The sequence below is a fragment of the Malaclemys terrapin genome, chromosome 1 (genome assembly GCF_027887155.1).
Source record: "Malaclemys terrapin pileata isolate rMalTer1 chromosome 1, rMalTer1.hap1, whole genome shotgun sequence".
Classification (NCBI taxonomy): Eukaryota; Metazoa; Chordata; order Testudines; family Emydidae; genus Malaclemys; species Malaclemys terrapin.
Genome location: NC_071505.1, coordinates 345,619,465 through 345,639,589, shown reverse-complemented (window position 1 = coordinate 345,639,589; position 20,125 = coordinate 345,619,465). Strand labels below are relative to the sequence as shown.

The window sequence follows — 20,125 nt, the reverse complement described above, 5'->3', positions numbered from 1 at the left end:
AGAGCCCAGACTTCCCCCCCCCCCCCCCCCAATCCAGTGACTTCACGACAAGCCCATCCACTCTTCCTTGCCTTTGTCACTTAATGGGCCAAATTCATCCCCTGGTGGACATCCACTGACCTCAGTGGTGTGACCCCCTCCCAGGGATGATTAAAGTGCTTGGAGATCACTTGGATGAAGGATGCGATAGAAATGCAAAATATATTATTATAGATACCTCAGCAGCCTCGGGGGTCACCACCAACAGTTGGTTCTGAATTTCTTTGTGGCTACTTGCTTACAAACCATTATACAAAAATCCCCCCGCCCCCTTACAAACAATTCGCCTCAGTCTGTTTCTTTGCTGATTTCCTTTGCTGGCGAGGGGCCTTTAGCCCAGTGCTGTTGGGCGTTTGGTTGTTTTCTGGCCTCTCTTTGCAGCTCTGGATGGCGGTAACACCTCCCCCCTCGCTGATGCTTGAGAAGATAAGGGTTTGGTTTTAACATCGGACCCATTGAACATTTCTGTGGCTCTTCGCCAGGGCGGCTGGAGCAATGAGGCAGGTGGGTGGCTTGGAGAAAGCAGCGCCTGCAGCGTTGCTTTTATTGTGCTGGAGAAAAGAGGTATAATTACATGGTAGGATTTTACAGCCCCTTCCTAGGCCTTGGATTTCCTGCAGTTAAATTCATGCACTTGTGTGGTCATGACCAAACACATCCCTGTGGTCTATGCTCCTGTTACCGAAACCTATAATTTTCAGAGGATAAACATCCTGGTTTCAGGCTCACAAAGCCAGCCGGAGCTCCCAGGTAAGGGTTTGTGGTTCTTATAAGAGGGTCAGAATTCCTGCAGGAGACACTTAGAACTACCAGCCCTGCAAGCCCAGGAGGGGAAGGATCTAAAGCAAGAGGCTAACGGTGCCGATCCGCTTCCAGATTGTCTTGCCTGGATCCCAGCAGAGAAGGTACCGTCAGGGCTGGAAATGGCTTTGCCTTGGGTTAATTTCTGGAGTTGCATGCATGAAACAACTCCAGAAGGGAACAGGGCTGAGGAGGGGTCGAGGCTGGGAGTCCCCTCCGTTGATGCTGGGCGGGAGAGCAGAGTGGAGATCAAGAGGCCAGGCGAGGTGCATTGCTCTCCACAGGGAAACAATCCCCCTGGGAATCAACTGTGGGAGCTGAGAGTAGAAAGAGCTGGGAGAAGCGAAAAGCCGGGGAGGCGGGATTTCTGTCCTGCTCAGAACAATAATAAGTGGCCTTTCCCCAGCCACTTGACCCGAGAATCTCAAAGCTCTTTACAAACATGAGCTAGTTAATCCTCGCAGATCCCCAGGGAGGGAGGTGGGGGGATCAATATACTCTCCCCCTTGTTATAGAGGGGGAAACTGAGGCACGGGGAGGGGCAGGGCCATGCCCACGGTCTCACAGAGAGTCGGTGGCAGAGCTAAGATCAGACCCTGGGAGTCCACATCATTGATGCTCTCCTCTTTCATGCCCGCATTGTTCCTGGTTGAAAGGAGACAAACAAAGAGAGGGGCCATTCTGCGGGCGCGAAGGAGGGAGAGGGAGCGAGGTCCTTGTCAGAGCATGTTGCTGCACAGCCCAGGAAGCCCAGGTTTGCTGGGGAACCGGTTCCCTTCAGCCTCGCCTAGGAGGCAAGTGTCCCTGTCCCCGCCCTGGTGCAGCTGGGCTCAGGTGTCCTTCCCCCCCAGTCACGCAGGGCCAGAGCCCAGGCTCTGCCGGCACTTGCGCCCCGGGGAGCACCAGTGCGGCTGCCCCTGGCTGAGCACGTGTGTTCGTTTTCCTCGCACAGACAAGGCCTTTGTGAAGGGAGATTTGCTTCACAAGCGGTGGTGGGAACCACCAACATGCGGCAACCAGTCGCTCTGGTGGGTGAGGAGACGGCCGTCTGAGCCAGGCCTGAGGCGGGCTGCGGAGGGGGGCTAGGAGGAGCTGTGCTACTGGAAGCGCTGAGCTCCTGGCTACCACTAATGGTGGTTAAAAGTCCCAGAACATTTTTTGCAAGAGTCAGGGCAGGTAAGCCCAGGGGTCCTGGCCTGATTGCAATTTGGGTGATTGGATTTAGCCTCCAGGTGCTCCTGGCTGGTTCATGTGGCTCCAGGGCTACTCTTCCCTTCCTTTCCTGAACGTCAACGTAGTGCCAGTCTTTGCTGATAAATGGCTGGCGCGTTCCGCCCCAGAGGTGACTGCATTTCAGTGGGGAGCAAAGTTAAGAGTGTTGATGAAACAAACTGCTTTGCTGCTCCCCTGCCCCACCAGCACCTCCGCGTTAGTGCAGGAGGCCGTGGGAGCTTCCGTAATGCCAGGAGTTACCGGAGGTGGCGTTTGATTGACATACTCCCCACGCATGACAGCAGCAGGGGCAAAATCCTGGTTCCACTGAAGTCAATGGCAAAACCCCCATAGACTTCAGTAGAGCCAGGATTTCACCCTTAGTATCTAGGACAAGCTTCCCCTAGGGTTGTCCCATCTATTATTGCAGTCACGCCTGGAACCCCAGTCCCAGGCCAGGCCCCCCCTGCGCTAGGCACTGTACGTGCCTTACCTTTGACCTCTCAGGGGGGAAGGGGCGGAGTCATTATTCTAGCCTGGCCTGCTCACCTGAGATTGCCAGCAGTGGGGGGCCTGGAGGGAGCCAGTTGTGGGGATGGGCACCAGGCTGGACTGAGGCCTCCTGACACATTTCACACGACGGAGGTGACTTTGGGGCTGGTGCTCTAGGGAGGACGGTCCCATCTTAAGAGTAGGTTAGATAAATGTCTATCAGGGATGGTCTAGACAGTATTTGGTCCTGCCATGCAGGCAGGGGATTGGACTTGATGACCTCTCGAGGTCCCTTCCAGTCCTAGAATCTATGAATCTATGAATCTTACTTCCCGCCCAGATTTAGCAGCTCCAGCGAACTGCAATTGTCCTCAGTGACGAGGCCTCCTCTTGTTCCTGCAGAGTCCCCGTCCCGGCTCCCGATGGACGTCCTGCTGCTCCTCGTCCTCGTGGCGTGGACGTGGCGCTCCCCTTCTCTGGCTGCTCCTTTCACCTACCAGCTGGCCCGGCTCAGCTCCCAGCGGAGCAGCTGCAAGCCCATCCCCAGCAGCATGACCCTCTGCCACGGGGTCGGGTACAACGAGATGCGTCTGCCCAACCTGCTGGGCCACGAGAGCATGAAGGAAGCTCTGCAGCAAGCCGCCTCCTGGGTGCCGCTGCTCACCAAGCAGTGCCACGGGGACACCAAGAAATTCCTGTGCTCCCTCTTCGCCCCCGTGTGCATCAGCGACCTGGAGGATCCCGTCTACCCTTGCAGGTCCCTCTGCGAGGCGGTGAGAGATGGCTGCACCCCTGTCATGGCTGCCTTTGGCTTCCCCTGGCCTGAGATGTTCAACTGCAGCAGGTTCCCTCGGGGGAACGAACTGTGCGTCCCGCTGGCCGGCCCGGACGACCGACTGCAGCTCACGAAGGAAGGTGAGGCCAAGCAGCCAGGCGGCGCTCGGTGTTTAGCCTGGAGATCCTGGCAAAGGCACCAAAGGTTCAACGTCAGGTCATCACAATCAAGCTTTGGCTCCGGTTCAGGGTTGCTGGATGCCTGTTCCTGTTTAACTGTGCGGCCTGCAGCTGTTTGCATGCTTGTGTATCACGTTACTGCCCCCCCAAAAGTTCAAGCATTTGATTAGGTCTCTCTCCAAATGCCAGGGGCCAGGCAGAGCGCAGTGGCCTGGAAACGTAGCGCGTCTGTAAGAAATGCCCTGGTCTCTCGGTCTAGATCAGGGGTAGGCAACCTATGGCACGGGTGCCAAAGGTGGCACGCGAGCTGATTTTCAGTGGCACTCACACTGCCTGGGTCCTGGCCACCGGTCCAGGGGGCTCTGCCTTTTAATTTAATTTTAAATGAAGCTTCTTAAACGTTTTAAAAATCGTATTTACTTTACATACAACAATAGTTTAGTTATATATTATAGACATATAGAAAGAGACCTTCTAAAAACGTTAAAATGGATGACTGGCGCGCAAAACCTTAAATCAGAGTGAATAAATGAACACTCGGCACACCACTTCTGAAAGGTTGCTGCCCCCTGGTCTAGATATTTATATCACCCTTGTCGCCAGCGTAGATTAAAGATTTTAAGATTAGCCGGGATCCAGTCTCAGCTCCTGCAGGCTATGGAATTTCATCCAGCGATTCCTGCAAAGGACCAAATGCCTTGTGGTGGAATGAGAGCGTAACTTGTAGGCGCGCTGTGACGGCTCTGAGAATGGACCCCGTCCCTTGAAAAACGGTTCCAATGGTTAATGACCCTCACTGTTAAAAATCTGTGTCCCCTTTCCAGTTTGACCTTTGCTGACTTCAGCGTCCAGCCGTTGGCTGTTGGAGCTTTGCTAGATTAAAGAGTCCTCCCGCATGGGCAGTCTTCTCCGCATGTAGGTGCTTATAGACCATGATCAACTAGGGGGACCAGACAGCAAATGTGAAAAATAGGGACAGGGGGTGGGGGGTAATAGGAGCCTATATAAGAAAAAGACCCAAAAATCGGGACTGTCCCGATAAAATCAGGACATCTGGTCACCCTATGATCAACTCACCCGTCTACCTTCTCATTCCTCTTCTCCTCACATGGCCCTGGTCGGGGCTGGCGACTTTTATAGCCTTCTTCTAAAACTCCCGGTCATACGCCAGGCCAATGAGCGTATCCCCTGGGTGAGCTGTACAGGTCCTCTGGTCACATCTGACCCTCTGGTTTGAAATCGGAGTTTCCTTCTCCTAAGTGAGCGGCCTGCCGAGGCTGAGAAGCCCACCTGTCCCTTATTTGAAATCCCCCAGGCCTTGCTGAGAGATGCCACCGATGGGTCTGCGACTGATCGTCACAGCTGTCCCACATCTCAAGCGTCTCATTGAAAAGCTGAATAGACTGCGCTGGGAGGGGTGTTTTTCAGAGCATGACTCGTTCTCGGAGCTTTCCTCCCGACTCTGAACTCCAGTGTTTCCAGGCTTAATTCAGTGACGGGTGACCGACAAAAGGGAAAGCCTGGCTTCTTGATGCCAGTTTTTGTTTTTCTGGGATGTATAAGGAAGGCCCGAAAAGTGGCTTTTAAAAACGATTGATTTCTCGCTTTGTGTTTTACCTTAAAATATCAGGAACGTCAGTTCTGGTTTTGCCGGGAAAAGTCACTGAAGGGCACGGGAATGTGGCTTGTGAGCTTTCTCAAGCTGTGTCTGAAAGCCCCGAGGTGGATCCGTAACAAAGAGAGGTTTCCTCCAAGTGTTTTCAGGCAGTTGAGACCCTTAGCTAGGGTGACCAGATGCCCTGTTTTTAAAGGGACAGTCCTGTGTTTTGGGACTTTTTCTTATATAGGCACCTATTACCCCCCACCCCTTCTCCCGTTTTTTCGCAGTTGCTATCTGGTAACCCCACAATTAGGTGTTAGCAGAAGCAGGTTTACAATGGCACCAGTGGCGTCTGGCCCACACTCAGAAGGGGCCCCGGTGCCCGGACTGTGGCCACGCCCACTGCTCCGCCTGTGCTCCGCCCTGAGGCCCCGCCCCCGCCCGGCCTCTTCCCCCTGAGGTACCGCCCCCCCGCTCTCTCCTCTCCGCCCCTTCCCTGCCTCGCCCACCACTTGCTCGTCTCTACCCGCCCCCCCAACCGCTGCCTGCTCCTCTCTGCCTTCTCCAGGTGTGAGCAGTGGGCGGGGCCTTAGGGGAAGAGGCCACGCGGGGGTGGGGCCTTGGGGCAGTGTGTGGGGCATGGCCACGGACCGGGCTGACAGGGCCCACAAAAGGTTCATCCGGCCCTGGTTGTTAGCGAAAACCAAAATAAAAAAAAACGATTTACAAAATCTGAGTTAAAATCCCTTTGCATCTCCGTTAATCAGGTTGAATTGCACAGAGACCAGCTCTCCAGTCATCCATAGAGGCTTCCAGGAGAGGCAGATGTGATTTCTGCTCTATGTAAAACCAAAGCAACGTTCTTCAGCCCTGATCTGGGTTGTGCTGTCACAGACAGTTCCTTGCTTGCAGTTCTCAATGCAGCTGTTTCTTTCCCTGCCAGACGCAGTGTGCACAGCCTGTATCAGCCGAGGGCACAGCGAAAAGGAGTTCCTGGAAAACTTCTGCAGCCAAGATTTTGGTGAGTCGAAAACGTCAGGGCTCCCCCGCAGCTGTCAGCTGGAAAATCAGACTCGTCAGCTGAGAGGAGAGGGGGCTGCTGGGGGCCAGGGGCAAAAAACAACTTGTCCCCTCCTGGAACAGACCAGTGTCCACCTGGAGCAGCAGCTGGTCCCCAGACTGGTCATCGTAAGGCAGGCATCCCTGCGATGTGCCTGATTCAGCGTCTCCACCAGGGGTGGGGAAGAGCTCCTTCCTGATCCCTGCCCGTGGTCACGTTACGCCCAGAGGCACGTGGGATGGTCGCTCCTCCCAGGCACCTCATGGCCTCAGGGCAGCTCTGCAAGCGGCCCCTCACCTCAGTTTCCCGCTTGGACCCCAGTAACTTCAGTACAAGCCTGCCCTCCGGTCCGTCACGGGTTATTAGCAGAAGGCAGTGCCTAAGTCCACAGCCAGCATCGTCCATGTCACCACCTGTGCATGTGGGCTTTAAAACCCGGCTTCCTCCTCCATCCTGGTGTCTCCCACCAGACCTGGACTCTTAACAGTCCACCTTTGCTGGGACAGCCACCCCAGTCCTTCCTTCTGGGGTACAGCCCCACTCTTCCCAGCGGGAAGCCCCATAGCTTCTCCGCTGGGAGCCTCCCAGGGTTCCTCTGGCACCCAGCCCCGCAGCAAGGAGATCCAGTGGGTAAGCCCCTCTGCTGCTCCCCTACCTCCAGCCTTCTCTGGCCCTTGATTCCAGCTCTCCGGCTTAGAGCCAGCGGGCATCTCCGTCTGCCGCTCTCCTGCCTCCACCCTCTCCCAGGACCCACCTTCTGTCTCTAGCAGCTCTCTCTGAGGCCTCGTATAGCCCCAGAGTGCAGCCCTGCCCTCTTCATTAGCCCAGTTGGGCACACACTGAGCCCTGCTTCATTAAATGGGCCAACTACAGTCGCCCTTACAGTTATATCCTAAGCTCAAGTCACTGCAGAGTCAGACGCTCCTCTTAGCAACATCTAGTCCTTCTAAAATTCTCACTGCGCTGGCTGCTGCTGTACTTTCCTGCAGCAGCAAGTTCCACAGATGAGTTTTTGTCATTCCTTTGAGCCGCTTCCGTTTGGCCGAGCGCCCCCTTTGTTTCCCTGCATTCTGTTCAACACTCACTGACTCTCTCTCTCCCGCAGCCTTGAAAATGAGCATCAAAGCGCTGTCCAGCGCAGACGGAGACTTGAAAGTGACCCCGGAGCTCAAGAGCCGGACCCTCTACAAGCAGGGAGGCTGGTCGGAAGAAGAGCTGAAGAAGCCAGTCCTCTGGCTGACACATGGCGAGACCTGCGCCTGCGAAGAACTCCGCGGGCAGGGGACCGTGGTCCTGGCCATGGGCCACAAGGCGGCTGGCCGCTTGATCATCTCCTGGGTGAGGAGGTGGCAGCGAGGGGAGAGGGAGCTGAAGAAATTCACCCGGGCGGTGCGGAAGATCCAGTGCTAAAGGGGAGGGACGCGGCTTTGCGCTGAGAACGTCTCCCTCCCGCACGTGCTGTGAATTCTTCCCTCTCCAGCCGGAAAACGTATTATATTTAGCCAGGCTCTTACCGTGAAAACAGCACCCCCCGCCCCCAGTCACTGACAGAGGGGATCCAGAAACTCAACCAGGAAGCAGCTGAATCAAGCGCCCTCCGGAGGGTGTGTGCAGACCAAGGAGACCAGAGGCACAGACAAGCCAGCCCCCCACCTCAGGCCCATGCGGTTAGCTGTAGGCCAGGGGTGGCCAACCTGAGCCTGAGAAGGAGCCAGAATTTACCAATGTACATTGCCAAAGAGCCACAGTAATACGTTGGCAGCCCCCCATCAGTCCTCCCACCCTGCTCCCAGCGCCTCCCTCCCACCGGCAGCCCTGCCTATCCGCACTTCCCCCTCCCTCCTCACACCTCCCGATCAGGTGTTTTGTGGCATGCAGGAGGCTCTGGGGGGAGGGGGGAGGAGCGAGGGCACGGCAGGCTCAGGGGAGGGGGCGGGAAGGGGTGGAGTGGGGGCAGGGCCTGTGGCAGAGCCAGGGGTTGAGCAGTGAGCACCCACCAGCACATTGGAAAGTTGGCGCCTGTAGCTCCAGTCCCGGAGTCGGTGCCTGTACAAGGAGCTGCATATTAACTTCTGAAGAGCCGCACGTAGCTCCGGAGCCACAGGTTGGCCACCCCTGCTGTAGGGAGAACATGCTGGTGGCCAGGAGAGAGGTGAGATCAGAGAAGGGAGAGCTTGTGGGGGGACATAGGAGAAAGAGGGTGAGGGGTGCCAGCCAGGGAATGAAAACAACAGCAGTCACGTGGGGGAATGGGTGCCTAAAATGACCTCCCAAGACACTCTGCAAATGCTCCGTCTCCACCTCCATCTCTTCGCCCCTCCTGCAAAGCTGAGGCCAGGTTTTTGTACCTCCAAGCGTTGCGATGTGTGTAGATAACGTCTGTGACTCTGGGCCAACTGACCAATTACACGTCCAGTTAGTTACCGGCATGCGCAGTTACTGCGGCTGTGCGTGCAACGCTAGTAACTGCCTGTGCAAATACCTGCATGCGTTGGGGGCAAGTATATTGCCAGTTTGGGCTCAGCTTCGGAATTTGCTTCAATAAAAATATTCTGCTCATTAATCGGCCGCTTGTTGATCTTTGGCTACATGAGCCCAACGAAGGACTCCCCAGTGAACTGTCAAGCAAACAGTGTAAATGGAAAAGACCCGAATCAGCGCCTAGTCCAGGGGTGGGCAAACTACGGCCCACAGGCCAAATCTGACCCACGAGCTGTTTTAAGCTGACCCACGAGCTCCCGCTGGGGAGCAGGGTCGGGGGCCGCACCATGCGATTCGGCCCCTCTCCAGCGCTCTGGCTGGGGCGCTGGGTCGGGGGCTGGAACACGCGGCTCAGCCCCCCTCCAGCGCTCCCACTGGGGCACTGCGTCGAGGCCGCATCACGCGGCTCCCAGAAGCTGCGGCATGGCCTTGCTCCGGCTCCTATGCGCTCCAATGGGAGCTGTAGGGGCGGTGCCTGCAGATGGGGCAGCGTGCAGAGCCGCCTGGCCGCGCTTCTGCTTAGGAGCCAGAGAAGGGACATGCCACTGCTTCCGGGAGCTGCTTGAGGTAAGCGCTGCTTGGAGCCTGCACCCCTGAGCCTCCCCCCACACCCCAACCCCCTAACCCAGCCCTGATCCCCCTCCCACTCTCCAAACCCCTCAATCCCACCCTCCTGCACCCCAAACCTCTCATCCCCAGCCCCACCCTAGATCCCGCACCCTCAGCCAGAACCTGTACCCATTCCTGCACCCCTGCCCCAGCCCTGATTCCCCTCCTGCCTGCCAAACCCTCAGTCCCAGCCCAGAGTGCCCTCCTACACCCCAAACTCCTCATCCCGAGCCCCACCCCAGAGCCCCGCACCCCCAACCAGAGCCCTCCTGCACCCCAACCCCAATTTTGTGAGCATTCATGGCCCGCCATACAATTTCTATTCCCCAATGTGGCCCTCGGGCCAAAAAGTTTGCCCACCCCTGGCCTAGTCCATCTCTTCCAGCGCAGGACTGCCCCCTCCTGGGAGGTATTCTCCACCGCTCTGGCCAGCAGCCAGTTTTAAATAAGTTCGACGTCCTGATTTTCTCACAAACCATTCCCCTATCCTGCAGCCTAGCAAACCTCCCTAGCAGGAAACACTTATGTAATCTCACACGCCCGTTCTCAGATACAACATGAGACACGGTTTTGCAATGCGCGCCGAGCCAGGCAATTTCTGGTGTCTCCGGTTTTCCAGCTGTCAGGTAGGTTAATAATAGGAGTGGGGTGGAATGGGTTAAGTTTTGTTCCAGGTCGAGTCTGGCTGCGGCTTTACAATCAGGCTCCATGTAAAGATGCCCGCTGTAACTAGGGGCTGAAACGGTTAAGTAGGCCCATATCTCTGGCCAAACCAAAGGGACATGTAGGGCCACTCAGGGTCCAGGGATTGGAACTATGGGGGCAGGGGTTGGCTGGGCATCATTTGGGCGGGGGGGCGGGGGCGAGTGAAAAGCAGGACAGTGAGTGGCAAGCAGTAAGAAAGCCAAGTAGCCAGAAGTGCCAGTAACGCGGCCCTGAGAGAAAGCAAAGAGAGAGCGAGCTTTTTGGGCACAGAGTGCAGGCGGGAAAGGCAGGCGTGGAACAGCGAGCAAAGGAACCGGCATCTCCTGCTGTTCGATTCCTACTATGTTCAGGGAAACGGAACTTTCTGTATCATCTTCGTAAATAAACAAGGGAGAGGCAGGTGTTTCTGATGCTATCCTTGACTTCTCCTCCTGCCCGCGCTACCCCAAATTTAGCTAACTGCTCAGTACCAAAGGGGTGACACTTGCCCGGGGTCATCTCTGGACCTCACGGCCCTTTACAAAGCTGGATTTGCATGTGTCGCCCCGGTGTAAAGATGGGGGAACCGAGCACAGGGAGATGGGGCGACTTGCCCCATGAGTCAGAACAATCTGTGGCATTTCTGGGGCCCACGTCACCCTGACATCTGAGCGCCAGCGGCTGCGGGGGAGCAGCGACATTTGCCACGTTGTTTCTGAAACAAATAGTTTACGCACGGAAAGAGATGATTAAAAAAAAAAAAGGCGCTTGACTCCAGGGGCAAGAAGCAGCCCCGGCAGTTCCTGGCCCCCTGGGGCGCTTCTGGGGTGACTGGGGGTGCTCGGCCAGCGGCGGCTTCGTGTTGCAGGACAAACCCAACAATCGGCGTCGTGGGACACCCCGATGTTCTAAGAACCCTCCTGTTCAAAGAGAAACAGACGGCGGGCGTGGGAGGGGATGGGCCAGAGGATCTCCATAGGGATCCTCAACCAATTGAGGGGTAGCCCCCAAAAGAAAATCTCCCCGGCTGATCCCGAACAGGAGCCCGGCGCTGAGGGGACCCAGCCAATCCACCGCCAGCCCCAGCCGGTAAACGGGCCTCATGAGCCACCGAAATGGAGGGAATTCCCCTCTCGGGGCCCAGGAGGACGGGTCCCTGCAGGGCAAGGCTGGGGGGATGGGTTGGAGCCCAGGAGAGCTGGTTCTGATGGGGGGAGCCGTGCGGGTCTGTATGCGTGGAGGGGGGATGAAGACACTGATGGGGAGGGGGCAGTGGATAAGGGGGTAGGTGCGGCCGAGTCCCAGAGCAGCTTCGCATCTCCTTAAAGCAGAGGTGAGCAAACTACGGCCCGCGGGCCACATCCGGCCTGCGGGACCCTCCTGCCCGGCCCCTGAGCTCCTGGCCCGGGAGGCTCGCCCTGGCCCCTCCCCCGCTGTCTCCCTCCCCCCACCTCCTCAGCTCCCTCCACCGCCGGCGCAATGCTCTGGGCGGTGGGGCTGTGAGCTCCTGGGGCAGTGCCGCTGCAGAGCCCGGCCTGCCCCGGTCTCTGTGCTGCGCCGTGGCGACAGCACGGCTGGCTCCAGCTACCGGTGCTCCAGGCAGCGCGATAAGGGGGCAGGGAGCAGGGGGAGTTGGATAGAGGGCAGGGGAGTTCGGGGGTGTGGTCCGGAGGCGGGGGTGTGGATAGGGAGCAGGGTGGTTGGGGAGAGAACAGGGGGGGTTGAATGGGGGCAGGGGTCCCGGATGGGCAGTCGGGAAGGAAGGGGGGTTGCATGGGGCGGCGGGGGGCAGTCAGGGGCAGGGGTTCCAGGGGCGGTCAGGGGACAGGGAGAAGGGGTGGTTGGATGGGGCAGGGGTCCTGGGGGGGGCAGTCAGGAAGGAGCGGGGGTTGGATGGGGAAGCAGGGGGCAGTCAGGGGCAGGGGTTCCGGGGGCAGTCAGGGGACAGGGAGAAGGGGGGGTTGGATGGGGCAGGGGTCCTGGGGGGGGCAGTCAGGAAGGAGCGGGGGTTGGATGGGGAAGCAGGGGGCAGTTAGGGGCAGGGGTTCCAGGGGCGGTCAGGGGACAGGGAGAAGGGGTGGTTGGATGGGGCAGGGGTCCCGAGGGGGAAGTCAGGAATGAGAGGAGGGGTTGGATGGGGTGGCGGGGGGCACTCAGGGGCGGGGCTTCTGGGGGCTGTAAGGGGACAGGGAACGGGGGGGTTGGATGGGGCAGGAGTCCGGGGGGGGCATCGGGGCGAGAAGCAGGAGGGGTCGGATAGGGGGTGGGGGCCGGGCCACGCCTGGCTGTTTGGGGAGGCACAGCCTCCCCTAACTGGCCCTCCATACAATTTCCTAAACGCGATGTGGCCCTCAGGCCAAAAAGTTTGCCCGCCCCTGTCTTAAAGTGTCTCCATCTCTCCCGCTCCCCAAACTATCCAGGATCTGAGTTCTTCCGACACTGTGAGCCCTGGCTCCCCTACGTCATCCACGAGGGATGTGGCCCCCCAGAGTCCATCCCCCATGCCTGCCAAACGCTGGTGCAGCTTCCCACCTTCCACGGAGCGATGGGTCAGCAAGGACGGGGTCCCCTTCCACGTCCACCAGGAAGACGGCATCCAGATCTGTGACGGCTTCCTGCTCGGGCACTGCCCCCAGAGGGAGAGCTGCCCACTCCACCACACCCGCTATCCCTTCCACTGGCAGATCAGGGGGAGCAGAAGGGTGGAGTGGCAGAGTCTGAGCGACTCGTCTCAGCGTCACTTGGAGAAGCTCTACAGCGACGCTACAAATGGCCTCGTGCGGTTCTTGGGCAGGTACGGGATGGGAATGCTCCCGCCCCGTCTGTCCCCACGGGGGCCTGCACCAGGCTCTGGGGAGCGATCTCCCAGCTGCTCCCATCCCAGCCAGGGCAGGAGTGCTGGCTAGGCAGGTTCCCCAGCGTCTCCCGGTCAGAAGCTCTAGGGAAAAGCGGAAGGAGCCGCGTACTGGGAGTGCCTCAGATTTCCCCCACTGTAGGTGTTTTGGGGAACCCCGGTCCCGACCCCTCCCCAAAAAGGGCCCCCTAGGGCCGATGGGTGAGATTATTTTCCCCTCTTAGGAACCAGTTGTCTGGGATCCTGGACCTGGACACCATGGAGATGGACTATTCGGACGTGATTAACGGAGTGAGGCGGCTGGGAAGCACCTCGGACTGGAAGCAGAATCCTCGCTTCCACACCAGGTGGCAGGTGTACTGGAAGCACAGAGACACGTGGCAGCATTACCAGGAGGTGAATGGGGAGGGGGATCCCAAAGTGGGGGCGAGGGGGAGCTCTCCAAAGTAGGGCTGGCGCATCTCGGGGAGATGGGATGGCCGGCCCAGGGTTGGATGAAACTGGAGACTGGTTTCCCGGGACTGGACGGTTCCTCCAGGGCAGGACTGGGTCCTGTGGCAAGGAGCAATGCGTGTAAGGGTTTTCCTCTTTCAGTCACGCTAAGGGCTCGACTTTCCTTCCGCTCTCTGCTCAGCCTGTCCCCCGCGACCTCCTCGCAGCCTTGGAGAGGGGCTCCCAGGAACCCACCTTTTGGCTCCAGGGCAGGCTCTACACCCTGGATCTGAGACCCCCTCAGTGGAGCACTGAAGGCCAGGGATCTGTCCAACCCATCCAGATCCAGCGCCGACCTGCCTACCGTTCCCTGAGCTGCATGGCACGGTATCTGCGGTAAGTGACTCCCTGGGCAGTTCCATGGCTGGAGGGATCCAAGCTACGTTCTGACTGGCCAGCATCTCCCATCTCCTTATCTCCTTAGGACAGTTCCTAGGAGCTCCTGGGGACTCTTCCATCTTTCCACATCTATCATCCCCGGGGAGAGACCCACAGATGGGTACTGTGGCCCATACCCAGCCGCCTGGGTTCCCCAGCCGCCCCGTGGCCAGGCCTTCCTTCATGCAGAGGTGGCCTCGTCGGAAGCGGTGTACCGCAAGATCTGTGAGCTCTTCCACGCGTCTGTCCCAGAGGACATGGTGCTGGTGCTGAAGATTTACAGGATCCGGAACGATGCACTCTGGAAAAAATACAGCAGGTAGGAAGAGGAACGGATTCTGCAAGAGATGGGGCAGGGGTCAGACCAGGTCACCGGCTTTAACCCCACCATTAAGTCATTGACGCCGGTGCTGTGGGCATGACTAGGTGGGTTATCTTCTCTGGGTGGGCCTAAGGGAGGAGTATCTAAGGGTTGGTTCAGGAGACCCATCCCAGGGGTACAATCATCTGGCCTCAGAATTTTCCTCAGCGACTCCAACCCTGTTGTATTGCGGCTGACCTGGAGCGTGTCCTTTCCAACCATATCCGGCTCGACAGAAAGACTTCAGAGGGCTTCAGGAAAGAGGCGTGCTGTGAGGAGGGGCATGAAGGCCGAGGGGCTGGGAGCCGGGACAGCACAGCATCATGGGATGCCCAGGGGAGGGAGAGATGCATCAAGGAGGATGAGGGGGGCCCCTCGCCCGGGCCTGAAGGAGCCACCTGGGAACAGTCTTGGGGGCAGATTGGGGGGACTGAGGGCGGGATGAGAGGAAGAGGCAATGAGGAGTTCGGAGGCGAAGGGAAACGGGCCAGCCGCTGGAGAGCAGGTCGTGGTGAAGGAACGTTCTGTGGTGAATTGGGGAGGGCTGAAGGCCGAGGGAAAGGAGGCAGAGGGTAGAGAGGCTGACGATGATGAGCGAGGGGGTGAGAGAGACAAGTGAGTGATGGGGTTGGAGGTTGAGAGAAGAAGAGACACATCCCAGCCAGAGCCTGGGGTGGAGGAGTGGAAGCGGGGTGGGATGGACTCAGGAGAGGAGAGGGAGCTGGGAGAATCCTGAGCAGAGAGAGAAGTGGGGTTGAGGGGAGTCGCCTGAGGCAGGCGGTGCACCACCTGACCGGGCAGGAGATGCTGAGCTGTTTAGTGAGGAAGATGCAGGACAGCAAGAAGAGAGAACGTATGCGTCATAGAGGGAATTGGGCTCATGTCTGGATCCCCTGCTGAGGTGTTCAGTGGCCAGGGGAGCAGATACTGGGGGTGCACCAGCAGTGACTCTAAACCCCCTTGTTTATCCTTTACACCCACCTCAGCCAGAAGGAGCGAATGTCCCGAGGACTCTTGGCCCAGGAGATGCGGCTCCTGGAGAGGCACCTCTTCCACGGGACCTCAGCCAACAACGTGGAGCCCATCTGCCGGGCGAACTTTAACCCCCATCTCTCCGGAAAGCATGGTGCCCAGTACGGCCATGGCAGCTACTTCTCCTGCTACGCCAACTGCGCCCACATCTTCGCTCTGGCCAACCACGCCGACTGCCGCCACATGTTCCTGGCCAAGGTCCTGGTGGGCAAGTGGGTGTTAGGGAGACCCGGGTACACCCAGCCGCCGGTGAGGGAACACTGCAGGTGTCGCTACGACTCCTGCAGCGACAACACCCACAAGCCCGGCGTCTACGTGATCTTCGACAACTCCCAGTGCTACCCCTACTTTGTGATCTGCTACAAACTGCTCAGTGACCCTGTGTCACTGGAGAATGTCTGAGGAGCCAGTCCATTGGCGGGGAATTAGGCTCACGCAGCCCAGCTTTTCCACACTCTAACCACTCTCTCTGTAGGGTTCGCACAGCACGGTAACGAGGGAATGCGGAGCCCATCCAGCATCCATGAGAAGAACAAGCAACCCAGTTCGTGGAGGCTTCACCCCGCCCCTCCCCCCCGTCATCCCACTGGAATGTGATCCTTCCCCACCACCCCATTCCCTCCACCCCACTCTTACTGCCTGCCTGCCCCAAGACCATCCATCAAAGACTGCTCATGACTCCAGCACCTGGGCAAACACCATTTGCTTCGCTTCCCTGAAGGAGGCACCACTGAGCTCCAGACAACTGTCCCTCTCCTCCTGGTCTCGCAGGAGTTTCAGAAAGTGGAAACCCCACCTGGAAATCCCCCCACCCCAAGCTCACTAGTGCTGGGAATAGGCAGCGGTAGGGGGTGAAATTCTTTTTGTTCTCATCCATCCCATCCAAATTTCCCCGCGGAATACCCCCGTCTCCTTGCCTAATGGTAGTAGTGGTATTGTCGAGGGATTAAATAGTGGCTGAAAGTTACTTTTCCGTTAACACAAACCCTCTCGTCTGTGACTCTGGGTGCTGCATTTGCTTGTGGGAAGTCATGGTTTAAAGGGCTGAGAATGACACGCCGAGCGGCTGGGGGCCGAGGTGTCTTGTTTGAAAAATAAGAGTTTGAAATGATAAAAAAAAAGTATCCCCCGCTTTGTCGAAAGAGCCTGTGTCAGCGCCAATGAGCAGGGGCGTGTGCGCGACAGAGAGCATGCGAGGGAGCCGGCATGTGCAGGGGGAGCAGGGCTGCCAGGTTCGGTTTTCCTCCAGGAGGGTGTGAGGTTTGGGCAGGGGGCTGAAGCAGGAAAGCTGCGGGGATCGCAGAGAGACCAGCAGGGCAATAATTGCCCATATTTGAGGGGAAGAGGCTGCACTGGGGGCCCCAGTTCATTTTTCATGGGGGAGGGAGTTTTATGCATTCCCATGTGTGACAATCTCCCCTCTCCCTTAGCAGCAGTGTGGGGGCTCAGACATGGATTGCTCCTACGTAAGGGGACCAGAACACAAGTGTGAAAAATGGGGACACTTTTTTGTGGGGGGGGGGAGGGGAGGGCATGGTTGCCTATATAAGACAAAGCCCCTGATACCGGATGTGACGGGTTTGGGCCCTTTGGGATGTCACCCGATGTGCTGGGGTGCCCCTGAGTCAGCCTATTTTGCCAGCCTGGGTCCCCTTTACCTGGCCTTGGTGGGTTAGGCTCACCAGCCTCTTCCAGCTATGCCCAGTGGCACAGAGAGAGACAGAATCCGCTCGGGAAAGATTCACCTTCGGGACCTGCCCCGACACTGTCCACTCCCTTTAAGGGGGACAAACCCAAAGCTTTTGTGAAATTCGCCCCCTCCCTCAATGTGGAGGGAGATATGCACAACTTCTTGCCCCCCCAATTAGAAATTACATAAACTGGGTTATATGATAAAGAAGAAATAAGTTTATTAACTGCAAAAGGTGAATTTTAAGTGAATATAAGAGATAACAGGCAGAACAAAGCAGATTACTGACCAAATAAAGCAAAATACCCAAACTAAGCTTGATATACTTAAGAAACAGGTTACAAAATATAAATTCTCACCTTAGATGTTATTTTAGGCAGGTTGCAAAGTTTCTGTGGTTCAGAGTTCCAGTTATATTCCTTTTCAGACCCCTGTCTCAGTCTGGACTCCCCCTTTGCCTTCCCTTCAGGTGGCTTTTGCAGTCCTTGGGCAGACAGGCCATGGAGAGGGGGAGTCCCGTTTGCCTTCCTCCCCATGCTTAAATAGGATTGACACAAGGCGGGAATTCTTTGTTTCCCAAAGTTGACCCCTCCCCCCCTTCCAGTGGAAAGTTACAAGAAGTGCCAGGTAATGTTTAGTATCAGGTGACAAGACCAACTGACTCTGTAGGATCACAGCGTCCATGAGTCAGTGGCAGTAGGGAGTGTCCTCAGGAAGGCCAAGTCTTTTCCCAGTCCATTGTCCTCGCTGATGGGCCATCAGCCCTGCCTGGCTTTTCCATTGTTGTACCTGAAGTGTGAGCAGTGGGCGTCACCCGAAGTAGCATAGTTGAAATACAGATCAATATCCCTAACTTCAGCTACAGAAATGATACAGGCACACACATTGGATAATCGCATTCAGTAAATCAGAACCTTTCCAATGATCTCTCACATGAGCCATCTGGCATAAAGTATATCTCAGTTCTGTCATATTCATATTGTAAGCATATTTTCATAAAGAATATGGAGTGAAACATCCGGTCACCCTAATCCTGGGTTGCCTGGCAGATAGGCTCTGTGGTTACAGCTGAGGTCCCAAAGAGGTAGTGCCTGTCAGAGATGGGGGGCAGGTAAAGGGGGGGTGTAGCCAGGGGTTGGGGGGACGGGCTCGGTGGTTACAGCTGAGGTCCCAAAGAGGCAGTGCGTCTCTTGGACTATAGGAAATCTCACTGTGGAAAACAGGGTGGAACGGTAAGATAAAAGGGACTAGGTGACAGGGGACCTGCCATAACCACCCGGCTTGCAGAGGGGAGGGTGATGTATGCCCTGGAAATACCACAAATCGTTCAGATTCCTGTTTGCAATGAGGCCTTTGGGGCAAGTTTCCCCATCTCTCCGTGCCTCGGTTTCCCCATCCGTAGCACGGGGCTACGCCTGTGACTCCATCTTTGTCAAGTGCTTTCAGATCCATCGATGAAATACTGCAACACATTGTTATTAGTCCCGTGGGACAGATAGAAAACCAAAGACACAGAGGTTTGTCTGGGAGACTCGGGGGGGGGGGGGGGATAGGATTGACTCTCCTTAGGAGCCCCCACAACCCCTCTCATCGACAGGGCGGGACGCATCTCCAGCTGTGAGTCGTGGCCTGCCCAGGGAATTGTGTCCTCCGGGACAGTGCAGCCCACAGAGTGCAGGAGTGAGAGGTACAGGGCCAGAGTCTGACATGGTGTAAACCGATGTGACAGCAGTGGAGCTGCACTGAGACACCAGCTGAGGCTCGGGCCCAAGCCGTTTGCCGGGGGAGGGATTTGGCTACGGAATAAGTTTGCCAAGGAAATGACATGAATCCAGCATCCGGCTACTGCTGGGCGTGAAGAGCCTCCTCCTCACTATGGATTTCCTGCCGTGCCCAGGAAGAGAAAGGAGCAGAAGCCTCCAGGAGACCTACTGGGAACCTTGCCCAGCAGATGTAATTTCCCTGGGAAGCACTTAGATACGATGGCAAAGTTTGCCGGAGAAAACCCAAAGATAGATACATAGGACACTGGCTTCATGACCTTGGGCAAATCCCCTAACTTCCTTAATATATATGGAGATATACCTACCTCATAAAGCTGGAAGGGACCTTGAAAGATCATCGAGTCCAGTCCCCTGCCTTCACTAGCAGAACCAAGTACTGATTTGGCCCAGATCCCTAAGTGGCTCCCTCAAGGATTGAGCTCCCAACTCTGAGTTTAGCAGGCCAATGCTCAAACCACCGAGCTATCCCTCCTTGCTGCTAGCTTTACCCTAGGGTGTTAATTATAATACCCGACCTCCTGAGGGGCTGGCCAGCAATTAGCCCAGTTCTTTGAAATGCCAAAGCACCGTGAGTAAGATCTGCCCCCGCAGCGTGGAAAGTGGCTGGTGCAAACCGGACGGACCATCGACATTCAGCAACATCTGCTGACTGCACTTTGCCTGCAGCTCTTTGCCCCTCCCCCCCTCCCCCCCGGGCAGTGGGGCACCATACGCCCGGTGCCCTTGCCCTGGAAATGGCCGAGGTGCCCCTAGAGAAGAGGAACCTTTCCAGGGTGTCCGCAGCAGAGCGCCAGGGGGCTCAGCCCAGCGACGCTGCCTGGCAAAGGGGCAGCGCCACGGCCTGCACAGACGGGGCCAGTAACCCGAGCTGGGCTCCTGCAGTGTATTGGGTTACACGATCAATAATTGAGTGGGTAGCGAGGCTGAGGGAGGGCAGCTGGTCTCTCACTGCCAGCGGTGCCCGGGCGAGCGCCAAAAGGCTCCACAGACCATCCCTTGGCTGCAGGCTGGCAAGGAACAGACAGGTAGGCGCTCGTCTCATCTCATGCTAGCTACAGGCAACGTGGGAGACAGGGGCAGCCCTAGCAGGAAGATACAGCGGCAGCAGATACTGGGGCAAGGCCCTCCGAACAGCTCTGGGGCGGGGAGCCCGAGGCTGGCTGAGGGGAATCCAAGAGGCAGCATTTTCCTCTGGCTACACTTCATGCCCTGGTGGAAGTGGGGCGTGAGACGGGAGTGTTGGGGGAAGGGATGCGGCTTTTAGCTCATGCAGCACTAGAGGCTCATGCACTAAGCTCAGCGGTCCCAGGTTTGATCCCGCCCGCCAACGACTGGGGTCTGTCGGGGTTACACCGGCGCCATAGGCTGCAGTGGGGCTTGGCACAGGGACAGCTGGGGCAGCTCTGCGCCACCTTGGGGGGCCTCCGACGCTGGAGGAACTCCTGAGGAGCCTGGTAACTGGATTTCCTGATGGAAAGCCAGACTCGGGACCGGGGGGGCCCCCTGAGTCTTATCCGTGTGAAGGAGAATCTCAGGGTTGATTTAAACAGCTACCGGCGAGCTCCTGCTCTCAGTGACACGCACAAACGCGCCGGGGGGCCG

The 20,125-nt window shown here is 57.4% G+C and overlaps 2 protein-coding genes across 4 annotated transcripts; both read left to right on the top strand.

Annotated features, from left to right (window-relative positions):
- Positions 1–222: 222 nt before the first annotated feature.
- LOC128831925 (secreted frizzled-related protein 2-like) lies at positions 223–8,076 on the top strand. Of its 3 annotated transcripts, none has more exons than XM_054018843.1 (4): positions 223–789; positions 2,947–3,459; positions 6,042–6,119; positions 7,264–8,076. In XM_054018843.1, the coding sequence occupies exons 1-4, from the start codon at positions 684–686 to the stop codon at positions 7,566–7,568; spliced, it is 1,002 nt and encodes a 333-aa protein (XP_053874818.1). In that variant the 5' UTR covers positions 223–683; the 3' UTR covers positions 7,569–8,076. The 3 variants fall into 3 exon arrangements, with proteins under 3 accessions (XP_053874818.1, XP_053874828.1, XP_053874837.1); XM_054018853.1 differs by having other exon boundaries at positions 714–944; XM_054018862.1 differs by lacking the exon at positions 223–789 and adding an exon at positions 951–1,868.
- Positions 8,077–12,433: 4,357 nt separating this feature from the next.
- LOC128835307 (protein mono-ADP-ribosyltransferase TIPARP-like) lies at positions 12,434–15,451 on the top strand. The gene is made up of 5 exons (XM_054024681.1): positions 12,434–12,726; positions 13,011–13,182; positions 13,421–13,614; positions 13,703–13,975; positions 15,004–15,451. Exons 1-5 carry the CDS (start codon positions 12,434–12,436, stop codon positions 15,449–15,451), a joined length of 1,380 nt encoding a protein of 459 aa, XP_053880656.1.
- The last annotated feature ends 4,674 nt before the right edge of the window (positions 15,452–20,125 follow it).